The 16,235-nt window shown below is 35.2% G+C and overlaps 1 protein-coding gene across 2 annotated transcripts in view; it reads right to left on the bottom strand.

The window, feature by feature from the left end:
• Nucleotides 1-16,235, bottom strand: part of ATP10B_1 (putative phospholipid-transporting ATPase VB) — a 113,264-nt gene that overhangs the window by 44,370 nt on the left and 52,659 nt on the right. For both annotated transcript variants that reach the window (XM_051212802.1, XM_012938915.2), the window contains 4 exons: nucleotides 14,562-15,459; nucleotides 8,161-8,577; nucleotides 4,805-4,960; nucleotides 407-498 (listed from right to left, as the gene is read on the bottom strand). In XM_051212802.1, coding sequence (XP_051068721.1) covers nucleotides 407-498; nucleotides 4,805-4,960; nucleotides 8,161-8,577; nucleotides 14,562-15,459 — 1,563 coding nt within the window. The remainder of the gene's footprint in view (nucleotides 1-406; nucleotides 499-4,804; nucleotides 4,961-8,160; nucleotides 8,578-14,561; nucleotides 15,460-16,235) is intronic.

The raw sequence follows: 16,235 nt of genomic DNA, 5'->3' as shown, positions 1-16,235 counted from the left end.
CTCAAAATCCTCTCACATGGCCACGTGTATATAGCCACTGACAAGTAAGTACTACTCACTACTTTCTTGGGGCAGAGGTATTGTTTACGAAATCGAAAAGACGAAAAGCGAATATCTAGTGCTTTAACTGGGTTGGTGAACACGTAGGATCCATCTAGGGGAGTTGGAAAACACTGATTCCAAACCAATAGTCCACATGGACTTCAGGATCCTGAGGGAGCAAATGATGTATGAAACTACTGTTGGTCACTGATTACCATGAGACTGCATCTCCATTACCTTGTGGATCAGACTTAAATGTAGAAGGCTTGTGGATTCAACAAGTGATTTCAGTATAGACTAAAAACAAAATCATCACAAAAGACATTAACCAAACAAATCAATATAACATTATAATGATGCTTACTCGTTCAGCTATAACTAATGTTCTTAAACCCAAACGTGAATAATGATCGATTTGTTCCTGTGTAGCAGTTATTAATTCACGTGAATTCAATCCTTGAAAAAAAAACAGGATTCAATCTATTAGTTATACACATGTATATAGATATATAGAAATAAGGTACAAGAAATAAGAACTTTCGTCTAAATTTGATTGAATAGTTTCACAGTATTTTGGCGCCAAGTTAGTATGAGACATTAAAGAGGTAGAATGTATTTGTAAAATCTCAGCGAATGAATTTTGAAGTAGATCCAATGTTTCGCCTAGCAGTCTGATCCAAGCTTTTTCAAGGAAATATCCTTGAAATAGCTGAGATTTTACAAATACATTCTTCCTCTTTAAGGTACAAGAAAGTTTATAGATTATAAAAGAAATCAAAAAGTCAATTAAGTTAATGATGAGAACTTGAGAAGCTACACAAAACATTTCCAATTGAATGATTGATTTTTCTTTACATAACCATTGAAAACCAAAAAGCAATGAATGGTTGTTTCATCCATGTGTTGAACTCCTCAATAATGACCATTTACTACTCCGGCAGAGGTCAAGTCTAAAACCTTGAAACTTCGCGGTAAACACTGAGCATTCATCAACAGAAATAACACGTCTGTCTGTTTTGTTTTATATACATTATCACTTCAATTTACAGTTGTGATTACGATGAAGCTGACAATTTGGCATTTATGCCATGAATGTCAAGCACTCTTACTGAATCCAAGTTCATTGAATGCCTTTAAATCTATCTTCTGAATATAAGGCCATTGTGAGAAGAGAGAATCTTTTCTACAAGTTAGAATCTGGAATTGTTTGATATACAAATGAAACACTCCAGAATTCATCGCCTTTGTTCATTTAGACCTAAACAACTCAAGTTACAAAATTTAATATAATTATTTTTTCGATTTACATTCCAGTGAACGACAAAAGTATGAATTCGTATGTGCCAGTCTTTAACAAACTGAATGAACTGTACATAAGTTTGAGTCCATCAACTATTATGATTGATCATGAATATTTAGCATTTCATGAGTAGACTCAAATACAATTAAAGAAAATTTCATGTTCCAATTTGGTCTGATGTTTATGATAGAGACAAGATCAATTAACAAACCTTCAACAGCTTATATGATATATAAAGATTTTACCTTGCAAATTCGTTAGCTAACAGCGTTAGATTTTGTACAAATCATAGAATTTATACCTACTCTTGACATTCTGAGTCACCATTCGATATAGAGAGTAAAGAAGAAATCAGAGTATTAAAAAATTATTTTGAAGAGATTTAGGTCAGGAAGTTAACAAGAAGCCAAAGCCGTAGCCGTTCAATTTTTCGAATTGTTTTACGAAGCATCAACATTTTTATTATGAAAGATTTCCCTAAAATGAGCATTGTGATAGAGGGATAGTATAGAGGCTTTAGCCAATTTATTGGTGCCGCTCATCCGAACATAGAAGATAATTAACCTTCTAAAAATGGAACAGAGTTCGAATGGGCTGAAAATTGAGCAGTCTGTTGTAGGGATCCAGCGACAGAACTTAAAAAGGAAGTACAAGAAGCTAGTAGAAAGTAATAAAACTGGGCTCAGAATACAATGAAAACAAGGTAGGAGTTGGATGTAGTTGACAAGTAACGCCGAACCCAGGTTTCGTGTTATTTGGCACTCATCAGCAAGACATCCTTGTAATATTAAACGAAATGATGTCCCCTGATAGATTCGATTTCATGTTACTCAGCTTCACAATCACAGACGTTAGCATTGAGCTATCCAGGGCACGACTGAGATCTATTTATAACTGACTGATCACTGAATAGTGAATAATGTGCTGATTAAATTATTATCATTATATTATTATATTGTATTGTTAACTTGACCTTTAGAGAGCTTCATCTATGTAGTAAAGTCCCGAACACCTCGATAGATGATGATTCACAATCTTATTAATTGATTTGTTGTCTTCGCCTAGTATTATTACGTGTTCACTAGTCCCAACGTACGAGAGTAATGCTTCGAAGACAAATGCTTGTAACCTACGAATATCCTCAACAATTGACCAGTTTCAAATCACAATCATGTCTGACTTGTGATCTGATTTATATATAAATAAGGGAGATGCATACGTGACCTTATCCAGTTATTTGAAATATATTGTACGAAAACTATGCGCGTGTTGTGTGAACAATATTCGTCCTCACTGTCCACAAAAAGTGATAACTGTTTCGAAACAATCGTAACTACCAATAATCAATCAACTTAAATACAAAAACATATACTATGTGGGCGGCGACTTATAAATTAGTTCAGCCGTATCGGAACAAAGATGGTCATTATCGATGGACTATATGATCATTGTGTCATATTCATAACTGATTAACACTAGATGTCTGAATCACTGGATGTTAACTCAGCGGTATGCATGTGACGTCCAAGCTGTGAAGCGATAGGATCCTGAGTTCAATACCTGTTGTGGCTATTGACAAATATCACATGACAATTCGGTCTATTTCGCACCTGCTATTTATCCTATAGTTTAGTGTTTCTAACTTAGCCGACTACACGCACGACCAGCATTAATGACCTCAAACCGACAGTTAAGTTCCCACTGGTCCGTTATTCGCAACCCTCTTTTTATATCCTACCTTGAGTTCAAAAGTCAGCAACTAATTACTACTATTAAAGAGGAAGAATGTATTTTCAAAATCTCAGCAAAAGAATTTCAAGTCGATCCAAGGTTTCGCCTGGCGATCCGGTTCAGGCTTTTATAAGGAAATAATAATAATTACTACTATATTTACATTTTAAACAGCCTTAGTTTATACATAGGAATACCAGACCGCACTATACCATAAAATGAAAAATAAAAATTATACATAAACGAACCAAAAGTGCCTGTGAATAGGCGATATTGTAAATAAGACTGACAACGAATTAAGAATATCAGTATAGGGTTGTGGAGATTATTAAGTTTTTGATTGAGATCGTGAACCGATTGATGTTACATCGCCATTGGAAACCTGGAAACACTGTATAGCCGTTTCTTCCTGCTGTGGGACTCCTCAGTAGTGCGTATACATGATACTGCCAGAGGGATTCGAACCCAAGGCTTTCAGTCTTGCGTGCAACAATCAACCTCTAGACCACTAAGCAGGCATCCAACGATGTTAATATCTAACTCCAAATAATGGAGTCCAGCGTGTGGGATCGTGAATACGCACTGCTGAGGAGGACGAAACGGCCGTCCAGTGCTTTTAGGTTTTCAATGGTGGTCCAACATCAATCCGTCCATGATCTCAATCAAAATAATTTAAGAATAGTAAATTTTATGATAGTAGTTTATAGGTCAATCAAAAGCTCATAATAAAGAGAATAATTCTACAATAATAATGATGATCTACAAGTTGGTTCTAGGGATACTACCCCTAACTCAGGATCTGAAAAGTCGGAAAAATGAAAATTTCGCAAATGCGACAACAATGATCTTTGTGGTCTAGTAATAGTATCCCAATACCAGACAATGGGTTTTAAGCGTTATTTAAACCCTAACGCTTCAGGTTGGGCCATTTCGCTTACTACCCCACACATGTGTTGTATGCAGTATAAGCTATATGGCTACGTAGAACTAAAGGTCTCATATGAGACTGGAGGTTCACCAACGGTATTATGGATGGTTCAGCATTGCTTTGGCAAGTTTTGCTGACTATTCATGCACGAAATTGGTTTGCTAGTTAACCGATTTCATTTATATTGGTGGTTGCTTTTCAGTGTTCTCAATGGCCATTGCCATTGGGACACTGTAAGGTATGTCGCCATTGCTATCATTAATGAGTTTGACTGTTGTGTAAGCGGAATAAATCAACTTTGGCCTGTTCGTGCTGTGTATAATTGATTGACGTGATCGTCGATCGGAATAACTATACATATGACGTGAATGTGTATATGAATGGTACGAATGGTCCACCAGAGTGCTTGGTACCTGTGTGGCTGTGCCACAGGATTGGGCTGTACTATTTAGGTTGTAGTGTTAAAGCCTATATGGTGTCTGGTTTTCCTGAGAATCTGGATTGTGCTGTACTGCTCGGGCTATAAAATTGAAGCCTGGGCCGTGTCTGACTCTCTTGTTAAACAGGATTGAGCTGTAGTGTTTGAGTTGTCACATGAAAGTCTGGATGGTGTCTGGTTCTCCTGAAAACCAATGTAAAATTACCCTGACCCACAAGAGTATATTATATAACTATAAACTGGTTCTGGAATATACCATTACTTTAATCTTTGTTTTGATAATATCAACAACTTATGTTAAAAAGAGAAACTCATTAAATTCTCTATAACACTGATATTAATAGAATTATTCATATTAATTTACCTGTATTATCTAAACGATTCATAATTGATGAATCTGCACCTTTTGTAAATAAAATTGGTTCATTTGTATATGGATGACGAAATATAATAGACATACGTTTTCTTTTTGAATCAAATGGTAGAATACGTAGTACATGTATACAAACAAGTCCATCTTCTATACAATAAAAAAGCGAAGCAAAATAAGAAAAAAAACAGTATAAAGGCATATAATTATATCAGATGGGTTTTGTGGATATTATAGTAATTTCAGTGATTAAGATCATGAGTCAGTTGAAGCTAGACCACCATGGAAAACCTGGAAACACTGGACGGCCGTTTCGTTCTATTGTGGGACTCCTCAGCAGTGCTCATCCACGACCTCGCCTCGAGAGATTCGAACACAAGACCTATTAGTCTCGCGCGCAAGCGCTTAACCACTAGACCATTAAACAGACATCCAACGGTGTTAATGTCCAGCTTCAACTAATCCACGAAATTGAGCAACACATTTACCATTGTCTTCAGTGATTTACTATCTCACAACAGACCTGGTTGAACTCCACTGGTCAGTGCTTCTCACTAGAACTCCAGGATCTACCTCTTGAAGCCAGTCACTAGTGAGCATATGTTGATTAGTATCAGAAGGGGTTTTTGTGGGTACTATAGTAATTTCAGTAGTTGAAGAGTCCCACAATAGGACGAAACGGCCGTCCAGTGTTTCCAGGTTTTCCATGGTGATCTAGCTTCAACTGACTCATGATCTTAATCATTGAAATTACATATAATTACAATTAAATAATCTATTGAAATATCTATATGGATCTCGTTTGATCCGTTAACTACTATTAAATGATTGACTATTCCTAATTTATTCTCTATCTATTACTTACAGTCTCTCTTTACTCACAGTTACTTTTGTCATGATTTTGTATAATTATTATTTTTCATTTTATGACATAATGCGGTCAAGTTTGGCTGTATATAAACCACGAATGTCTGAAATATGAGTATCATATAGCGGAAACTGATATTTGTGTTATGGACTGAATAGGCTGAGCTAGACTAGGCTAGGCAAGAAGTTAACACATGGAGGACCAGAGTTGACTCAAGGCTGCTAGCGTTAGTTGACACATCGTTGGTTTACCACAGGGATAGTCATAGAAATCGGTATTCTGAATGACGAATTCGTCACGAGATATTTAACGGGTCATAGGATAAAACATGTTGAGTTAATCAGTTTAGTTGACTTTAAGTGTGATTCACTCATGTAGAAGGCCGAGGTGGAGAAGGGTTCCATGGGAACAGTAGTTGACCATGGTCCGGTAAGTTGGAATAGAGACGGGGTGCCTGATAGTGTTTGTTCGCGGGCTTTGTTCAGTAAACTGCAAAGTATTGTTGCATCTCAGCCGCTTGTAGCGAAAAGGAATCGGGTTAATATTCCAGACTCTGACCACCGAGATTGATATGTGTCGGGCATTTGGTTCCGCGTGCGCCCAGTATGGTAACGCAACCAACCTCGGAGACATCGGCGAGAGTTCCCTTTCCTTTGTTAAGACTGCATCCATATATATATGTTTACTTAACCATGCACTAGAGGATGTAGTAAATTTTAAAAGGCTTTGTAGCAAGAAAAGCGATCATGAATATATCAGATAGTGGATTGCACGATGGTTTGTTTGAATTCATGCTAGATTTGTAAAGAATGAACGCCAAATAGAGTACCGGGAATAAATTAACCGAGTTACTTTTTTGCCAAAAAAAAAAGGTGGACATAGTTACAAAGATACAAAAGACTATCTTCGTCATTTAATCCATGAATAGTAATTGCTCAATAGTTCACTCACTTTTCAATTCTCTACCTCACTATTAAATTAGTTAAGGTTATTCGTTTAGTAATAGAATTTATTTCTCGTTTTATGTATAATCCATTGTAGGATTTTCAGAATTAAGGGAAGAATACAATCTCTTAACATTAACTTCACACTTAGATTGAACATTTCAATGTATCAAACTATAAGAGACTGTGTTATTAGTATAGGGTTTAAAAATAAAAACTTAAGTGAAGGATGTAAAAATGAAACGATACACAGATACAAAGTGGCATAGAGTAGGTTTATTTATAATGAATAATTGAAAAGGATGGATTTTATGTTTGTAAATTGAGTCATCCATAATGTTAATTTATGTTTATTATAGCTTATATAATAGTTTCAGTACTATCTAATCCACTAATAATGAATCAACTTATTTAATTCTGGGTTAGTTGGCCTGAAGATGTGAAATCTAGAAGGTGATGATGTTATGTCATCATCTAAATCCCCATGATTACCAGTGATCAAATGGAGCAACTGGAAAGCTAGATCTTATAGGATCATAGAGATGACATAAATCGTTGATTTGGAGTTAGAGTTTTTAATATCTTTATTAAGGATCTTCAGTACCAACCAATATGATCTAACTAACCATCAGTGATCTTCTTCTAACTCATCCTTTTTTTTGAGAAAAGTTTTTTCCATATGAATGTAGTGAGTAGAACTAGTTTGGTGGGACTTAATGACATTTTGAAAAACAAATTTGATAACAGAAATCGATCACCTTAGTTTGTACTAAGACGATTATTTTTTATTTTATTTTAACACATAGATATTGGTACAAGGAGGCACGAAATACATATGCGCCACACAAATCTCATTTGATATGTGTGAGGGCTGGGATATTGCCCGAGTGCCCAAACTGAAGTAGATGGTTTCCCTAAGGGGTCACTCCCCGAGCCTTCGACCTGAAGGTCTGATCCATAAGGCAGTGGTGCAACGTCAGGAGATGCAGTCTCATGGAAGCCGGTGACCAGCGATTGGTTCATACACCATTTGTTCCTTCAGGATACTGGAGCCCATGTGCACTATTGGTTTGGAACCAGTGTTTTCCAACTCCCTTAGGTGGACTCTCCATGTCCACCAACCCGATTAAGGCGCCAGACATTCGTTTTTCGTCCTCTCAATTTCGTAAACAACACCCTTGCCACGAGAAGGCAGTGAGTAGGACTTCCCAGGCAGAGGCTATATACGCGTGGTCATGTGAGAGCCTTTGGAGAGGGATAGCAAACTCTCCCAATGCTCGACCGTACCAGGGCATTTGGGCGCTAAGACGATAAACTACGTCAGGTGAGTGAATGTAAATAACAACATTTAGTTTTGATATACACATTTGGAATGTCACAAATTTCTCATGGTTCCCGTTATTTGTTTTAAATTTTCTAAATATCAAAATTATTTTTGAAATTTTCTAAATTGTTTCCATGTTGTTGTACAGTATAGCAACATTAAAATTTTAATTCTAAAAAAAATAATAAAATGAGATTGTATTACATGAACTTACTTGGTAACCATAATAATATGAAGTCAACACCACGTTGTAATAATTTGTAATTTCGTTTACATGCCTCTTTTACTAAACATATTTCATCAGGACTTTCAGATTCATAAGAATTAAATAAAGTATTATCTGATAATGGACATTGTTTTAATTCAGATGGAGTTTGTGCATAAATATCAGATTCAATAGGTAACTCAAATGAACTACCATTGTGTATACGTACTGTAAGAGTTCTAGCTGTATTTATTTCTAATTCTTCTTCCAATTGATTTTTATCATTTTGAACACTTTTCTCCTTGACAAGATTGAGTTTTAAATCCTTGAGCATAGTGAGATTTTCATCATTATCATGTTGGTTATCTAATTTAATATCTTTATTCAGATCGAAACGATGATTAGCTGATTCTAATGATTCAAAATCTATAGTATAGAAAGATATGGTTAAAAAAAAATACTGACAAACTCATGTAGACTTTGATCAAATAATCACATAGATACTGGTGTGGTGTGTCGGCTTTCGGAGAACTTCAACGGAGCCTCCAGAGGCCCAAAAGGAGCCAAAGTGTCCTAGTCAATCAGAGCATGATGGAGTACTCTAGAATTCCAACATGGCGTGCTACCTATTGGTCAGTAGCATAATATATCGTTAACCGATTGGCCGAAATATGATGTTGATTTAACAAACGTTAAATACCCATGTTTTCTGTACAAAAACAAACCTTGGAGTAAAGTGTTTCTCTCATACTTTGCGCTGTTCAGGTCTCTGTATAGTTCTAGCGTGCGGGTTATCAGAATAGCTTCGGAACGAATATAGCGTCCAATCAGCAAGACATAACAGTGTGTGATACTGATGTCGATAGATAAATAGATAGATAGTATGTAACATCAATCGAAAGTGAAATACCTGGCCTGGCAGCAGAGGGTTAACAAGATAGAACAGAGAATGACTGGTGTGGAAACAAAAAAACAAACAATGAAGTCTGAGACGATTGATGGACATTTTGCAAAGGAAGTATTTATTAAGATGTTCTGTAATTCTGTATTCAAATACATTCGATTGTTCCCACTTGTGTTCTCATTCACTACAATGGGTGTTGAATACATATAGGAAATGTCAGAATTCTATAAAATATGATTAATGTTTGTTAAACTTTTATTATAAAATCCGAATTACTACATTTTAGCTAAACAGCGTTTGAAATAGTTGGCATTCATAAATATGAAGTAAATACTCATTTCTAAAGTGTTACTACTATCATAGTCCAACTAGACGACAAAGTCAATGTGGGAAAAGTTGATGAAATTATCATTAATTATAAAGTTTTTTGAAGCTAGAAAATCAAAATATTGATAGTAATGGAAAGTAAAATAGGAGTACTTGTCAGTAATATCTTTGAAGCATTTCTAGCGTAACATGAAACGATTAGATGGGAAATGATGTGATTAGACTCAGGATGCCCCCAAATGCCCTGGTACGGCCGAGAGTGGAGAGAGTCAGCTCTCCCTATCCAAATGATCTCACATGGCCACGTGCATACAAACAATGACAGGGAAGTCCTACTCACTGCCTTCTCACGGTGAAGGCGTTGTTAAAGAAATTCAGAGGACGAAAAGCGAATGCCCGGAGTTGTTACCGGGTGGGTGGATATGGAAGATCCACCTAGAGGAGTTGGAAAACCCTGGTTCCAAACCAATGGTGGAAATGGACTCCAGAATCCTGAGCGTATGGACTTATTCACTTGGTATTGTTTGGCTTGTATCTTCCCATTGAGGTTTAAGACTGCAATTGGTCAGTCTGTTATTAACATATGTATGGACCCATTGTTGGTCACCGACTACCATGGGAGTGCATCTACTGACATTGCTCCACCACCTTGAGGATCAGACCCTTAGGTCAAAGGCTTGTGGAGTGACCCTCTAGGGAAACCAGCTGCCTCGGTTTGGGCGCCCGGGTAGTATCCCAGCCCTCACACAAATCATTTGACTTGTGGCGCATATGTTTGGTCCTCCTTGTACCAACGTTTATGTGTTTAAAAAATGAATAAAAAGATAAGACTGAGGATACTAAGCAAAGACGGCAAATCAGGGGATAAGGTTGTGAACCTTTATTGACCGGGATGTTTGAGATATGGTACGTTTGCTTAACCACTGCCTCTCTCGACGTAGAATGCGAACTGATGCGGAAGTAAGTTAGGGGTGGCCAAATGAAAACGTGGTATCAGTTCCCGAAATCGTTGACTCTTAGTCTGACCCATACGGGTACGTATAGACTACCCGGTCAGGGACGGCGCGATAACTAGGAAAGTTGAACTTTCGAAACTATCATACCTGAAAGTATTGTTTTGATTTTCGCCTTTCTATTATTAAATACTTAAATTGTTGTATTTCCATATTCTCCTGCTTACAAGTTTTTGAATGGTACATAAATATTCGTTATATTTTGTACTTTACTCAAGTCACCAATAACTTATTACGGATATATTATTCAGTTCTCTTCCACTTATGGCGTACAATAAAGAACTGGTCTGCTTTCTGATTTCGTCTTTTGATTAGCCACTAGGTTAGAAGGAGCTCAAGGATAAAAAAAGCATTAACGCATTGGGTGTGGTTTATTGTTAGATATTTCAATTGATCAATAAGTCACCGATATTATTGGTCATATAGGTGAACTAATAGATAATTAGACTAGAGAAAGGGGTCATAAAATTACTTTCCTGTCATCACAGCTGTCGGGGACGTTAGATCCTCAAAACTCATATTTTGTAATTTTATCTTTGTTGAACTTGTATACAGATGTATGTTTTGGCATTTCTTACCACCCATGCACATAGTCGATTGACGAACTTATCGATTAAATGTTTAAATATTTCAGTGGCAATATCGATTATATATATATTTTGTATAAATACGCTTGATTTGTGTGCTTGATGGACCTGGTATCTTCTGGTCGTCTGTAGAATAGACTATCTACATCTTACCAAGGCTTCTGGATCGAATTAGTTAAGTCGGAGACAACGGACGAGTATAGCCTATCGAGTCTCTGAATCCTTGATTCTTCGTTCCGTTCCGAGTAAGACGAATCAGTAGTAGCATTCAAGTTAACCAACATAACAACAGCCCAAGAAAAAAAAACCTACTGTTGTTTTCTGTAGACATAGAAATTTTTTCAACCTTTTATACTAAGAATTAATTCTTTCTTCACTAATCGCATATTTTGGTTGTAATCCACCTTACTGTCAGTGATACATTCATTACTTTGATTTTGACAGTTCCATCAAGTTGTGTTGATACGATATGACAATTTGGATCGATACATTTTGTACAATGTTCTACGCTGACTGTAACTGATTGAATGATTGATGTAAATTTTTTTCTCTTAGATTTTCTAGTAACTTAAGTTCTAACAAATTCAAGAACGTATTCACTATGCCATTTTATTAATACATTCCAAAAAATATATTAAAAACAGTCTTAGAATAAGGTCATTATAATATGAGATATAACAAAGAAGAATTCAATCAAATATATTTCGTAACCTAATACTTTAATGTATTGAAATCAGGGAAATTCGTGTTTTAACATAAATAATGTATGAACTGAACAAGAAAGATCTGGAATTTATGAGGTTTTAACAATTTCTGTGCTTACAAGTCAGAGAAACAAATCTGTTCGGAATTACAAAGAATAATGAGGTTAGACGTACAGTATTAATGAATGATGGTAAATCAGTTGATGAGATTGTGAATCTTTATCGACTGAGATGATTGAGTCAAGTGTTACGTATACCTGAACATCGATTACTACAACGCACAATGATAGTGTTAGAGACGGTCGGGATAAAGTTAGGGGGGGGCCAAATCAAAATGTGGCATCATTCCTGTTATAACTTGTGACCGCCGATTAGAGAGTAGTGACTTATCGATCGAAACAATGACGCGTAAACCCGTATGAGCAGCCTAGAGACTTGATTGGTCCTACTTTCCGCCTAGCCCAGCCAATTAAGTCCAGAACACCAGTCTCAGCATCTGCAATACGAATCCTTATATTTCAAACATACTGAGTTTATATACCAATCAAACAGACCACAATGTATCAATAAAATATGAAACAATATTTGTACAAGAATTAGCCAGATGTGGCTGTGAATGAGGGAGGTAGTAATTAATGTACTGGTTATAACTCAAGAATGGTAAAACGTATAATGATGGTTCATAGGTCAAAATAAAGTTTATAATAAGAGGAATATGAATATGAATAGTTTAGTTACTTAACAATTATACGATGAAAATATACATTTATTATTGGTCCATAAAAGGAACCCAAAGTTACCATTCATTATAATTATCGGGACCTAACAATTCCTTGAAGTCACTAACGTCTAGTCTGAGCCATGTTGGTAAATGCAGACTACTTCGTTGGGGTTCGCGTGACCATCGTAATCAATGGTTAGAGATAGTGGATGACATGGCTCAGAATCGATCACAATGGTGTAGGTGCATACACTCTTTGTCTGAGCATGTTCCAAAAAACTTGAGGCTGTGTGGGACTAAGGCTTTCAACAGCGCAATAGCTCGACATCTACTTGACACCGGGCACACCATCGACATTCCTCATGCTTTCAAAATTATCAATAAACAAAGAAGTACGACCACCCTCCGTTTGGCTGAAGCCATTATGATCAAAAAACTTAAACCTGACTTATGCATTCAAAAAGAGACTTTAATAAACTTATCACTACCCTGGTAACCGTTTATTATTATTATTATTTTTTAATTATTTTATTTTTATTTATTTTAAAATATTTATATTCCTCCCCTATTACATAATTCTTAAACCACATTATTATTCACACATTTCCACCACCTGATCCTCCTAAATTATCTTAACTTTTCATATTCTATTTAATTATTATTACGTAACCTATCTTATGATTATTCAATTCCATTATTACACCACCCAACCCGAATTAATTCCTTTTGACCTCTGACCTGTTCTAGCATATATATATATATATATATATATATATATATATATATATATATATATATATATATATATATATAGTTATTATTGTAACCCAGTTATTTACACTTATCTATGTCAACTGTTCTCACTCTATCTCAATGTAAAAATTCTATCACATTTTTTTGGTTTGTAAGCAGCTGACGAGAAACCTTGAAATAATATGAATTCATACTATTCTGCACCAATATTTGTTCTTGAACCAATTGCATGAAATTTTCATTAAACCGTTAGATTCTAATTGTCTTATACCTCTCTTTCTACCAACTAATTCTTTCTTCCTGCACTATATCCTTATATACAATCCTTCTTTTATACATTACCACCATCACTGAATTAACTACTTCTATAAACTCAGTGTTCATGTTGTTGTGTTAATGCGGTATGACAACTTGGAACGATGCATATATATGCCTGTTCCTACGTTGTAACTGACTAATTATAAACTTGCGTGAAATCGGTAAGAGAAACAAATCTGTTCGGAATTACAAAGAATAATGAGGTTAGACGTACAGTATTAATGAATGATGGTAAATCAGTTGATGAGATTGTGAATCTTTATCGACTGAGATGATTGAGTCAAGTGTTACGTATACCTGAACATCGATTACTACAACGCACAATGATAGTGTTAGAGACGGTCGGGATAAAGTTAGGGGGGGGGCCAAATCAAAATGTGGCATCATTTATTGAAGTCACTAACATCTAGTCTTGTTGTGTTGATGTGGTATGACAACTTGAACCAATGCATATATATACCTGATCCTACATTGTAACTGACTGATTATAAACTTGCGTGAATTTTGTAATTATTATTTTCACAATACATTATTATTATTAGTAATAATTTATTTATTCATTTTAACACATAGATATTGGTACAAGGAGGCTCCAAATACATACGCGCCACACAAATCCCATTTGATATGTGTGAGGGCTGTGATACCGCCTGGGTGCCCAAACCGAAGCAAATGGTTTCCCTAAGGGGCCACATCCCGAGCCTTCGACCTGAAGGTCTGATCCACAAGGCAGTGGAGCATCGTGAGGAGATGCAGTCCCATGAAAGCCGGTGACCAACAGTTGGTTCATACACCATTTGTTCCCTCAGGATACTGGAGCCAGCCCATGTGCACCATTAGTTTGAAATCCGGTTAAAGCGCCACACATTGGCTTTTCGTCCTCTCATTTTCGTAAACAACTCCCCGCCACGAGAAGGCAGTGAGTAGAACTTCCCAGGCAGAGGCTATATACGCGTGGCCATATGAGAGCATTTCGAGAAGGAGAGTGGACTGTCCCCACTCTCGGCCGTACCAAGGCATTTGAGGGTATTATTATTATTATTATTATTATTATTATTATTATTATTATTAAATAGAACTTACCTGATTGTTGTATATAAATTGAAGAATGATGTAAATTTAATTCATCCATGGATATACTACTACTATTATATGAACTTAAATGATTATTTTCATATTGTGGTAATATACAATGTCCAATAAATTTTTTATTTTCTATATTCATTTGTATATTATTATTATTTAATATATGATTAGAATTTTTGAATATTATATCTAAATTTAATGCTTCAATAACTGGTGGTAAACAACGACTTGAATAATAATACAAGATAGATTCTTTATAATAATTATCTTTCGTGAATTCATTAAATAATCTAGCTGAATTAATATTGATATTATTGATTTTTAATAATTGATTATTATTATTATTATTATTATTATTATTATCGATTTGATTGATTTCATTTCTATGATAATTTTCATTAGTCTTTATTGATTGTATTTCTATATCATCTAATTTAGTAGAAATAGAATCATCCATGATAAATGTTTCTTGACTAGTTTCTTCATGATTAATAAGATTAGTATGATTAATTATGGTGTTATGATTTATATTGTTAGTAACTAAGAGATTAGAAGATATGTTACTATTATGATCATGATGATGATGATGATCATTCAATTTGTCTGATTGAGTATTTGTTTTATCAATTTTAGTTGAACGTAATTTATTTGAAAATAGATTAGATAAGTTAATTGTTTGTTTAACTCGTGATAAATGATGATTATCATTATTATTATCTATTTTATCTTTTATTATGATGTTAGATTTACCTAATAGTGTTGTACTAGGTTGACTTTGTTGTTGTTGTTGCTGTTTAGTTTTGCGTAACTTCTGATGTAGATATGTAACTGAATTGAATTTACCAGAACGAAAGAAATCACGAAATCCTTTACGACGTGGAGGTGGTTCTTGAAACTGAATTTTTTTGAGAAAAAAATAATAATAAAGAAATTATTATTATTATGTAAATTAATTGTGTATGAAAAATAGTTTGTTTATATAAAATGACTCATATTTTGTTCAGATATAATCCTAATATCCGTTTACAATCGGTCAGTCAGCTAGAATGTAGGAACAGGCACTTACATGCATCGGTTCAAGTTGCCACACCTCATTAGCACAACAACATGAACACCCGATATGTCTTGCGGATTGAACGCTATATTCGTTTCCTAAGCTATTCTGTAAACCCCAAGCTAGAACTATACAGCAACCTGAACAGGAGAGAAAAGACTCAAAATATTCGAGAAGTAGTTTACTCCAACGTTCATTTTAACACAAAAAATATAGGGTTTCTATAATATTTTTAGGTATCCTTGGGTTGCTCGAAGATTCTGGAATGCTACTAAACATAGCAATGTAGCAATCAGCCAATCAGACCCTCTGCATGTGACGTTTCACTTCCTTGATATTTTTGGCTAAAACTTCAAGTGAACGCTGATTAGGTGAAACGCTTCTTAGTGTTTCATGATGTTTGCTTGCCTTTTGCAAGCAATTTTCTCGACCACTCCAACAACATCGAATTTATAAAAGTAGTTAATATAATAATGCTAGTAACATATAAAAGAACGATTGTGCATAACGATATAGTACATGGAGAAAGAATTATTTCTAGAAAAGAAAGATATGAAGCGATTTTAATCTCAATTTAAGGGAAAACAAAGAGTGTATACACCTACACCATTGTGATC

The sequence above is a fragment of the Schistosoma haematobium genome, chromosome 3 (assembly GCF_000699445.3).
Source record: "Schistosoma haematobium chromosome 3, whole genome shotgun sequence".
Lineage (NCBI taxonomy): Eukaryota > Metazoa > Platyhelminthes > Trematoda > Strigeidida > Schistosomatidae > Schistosoma > Schistosoma haematobium.
The sequence above is the reverse complement of the archived record's forward strand: the minus strand, read 5'-3'. Positions and strand labels throughout refer to the sequence as shown.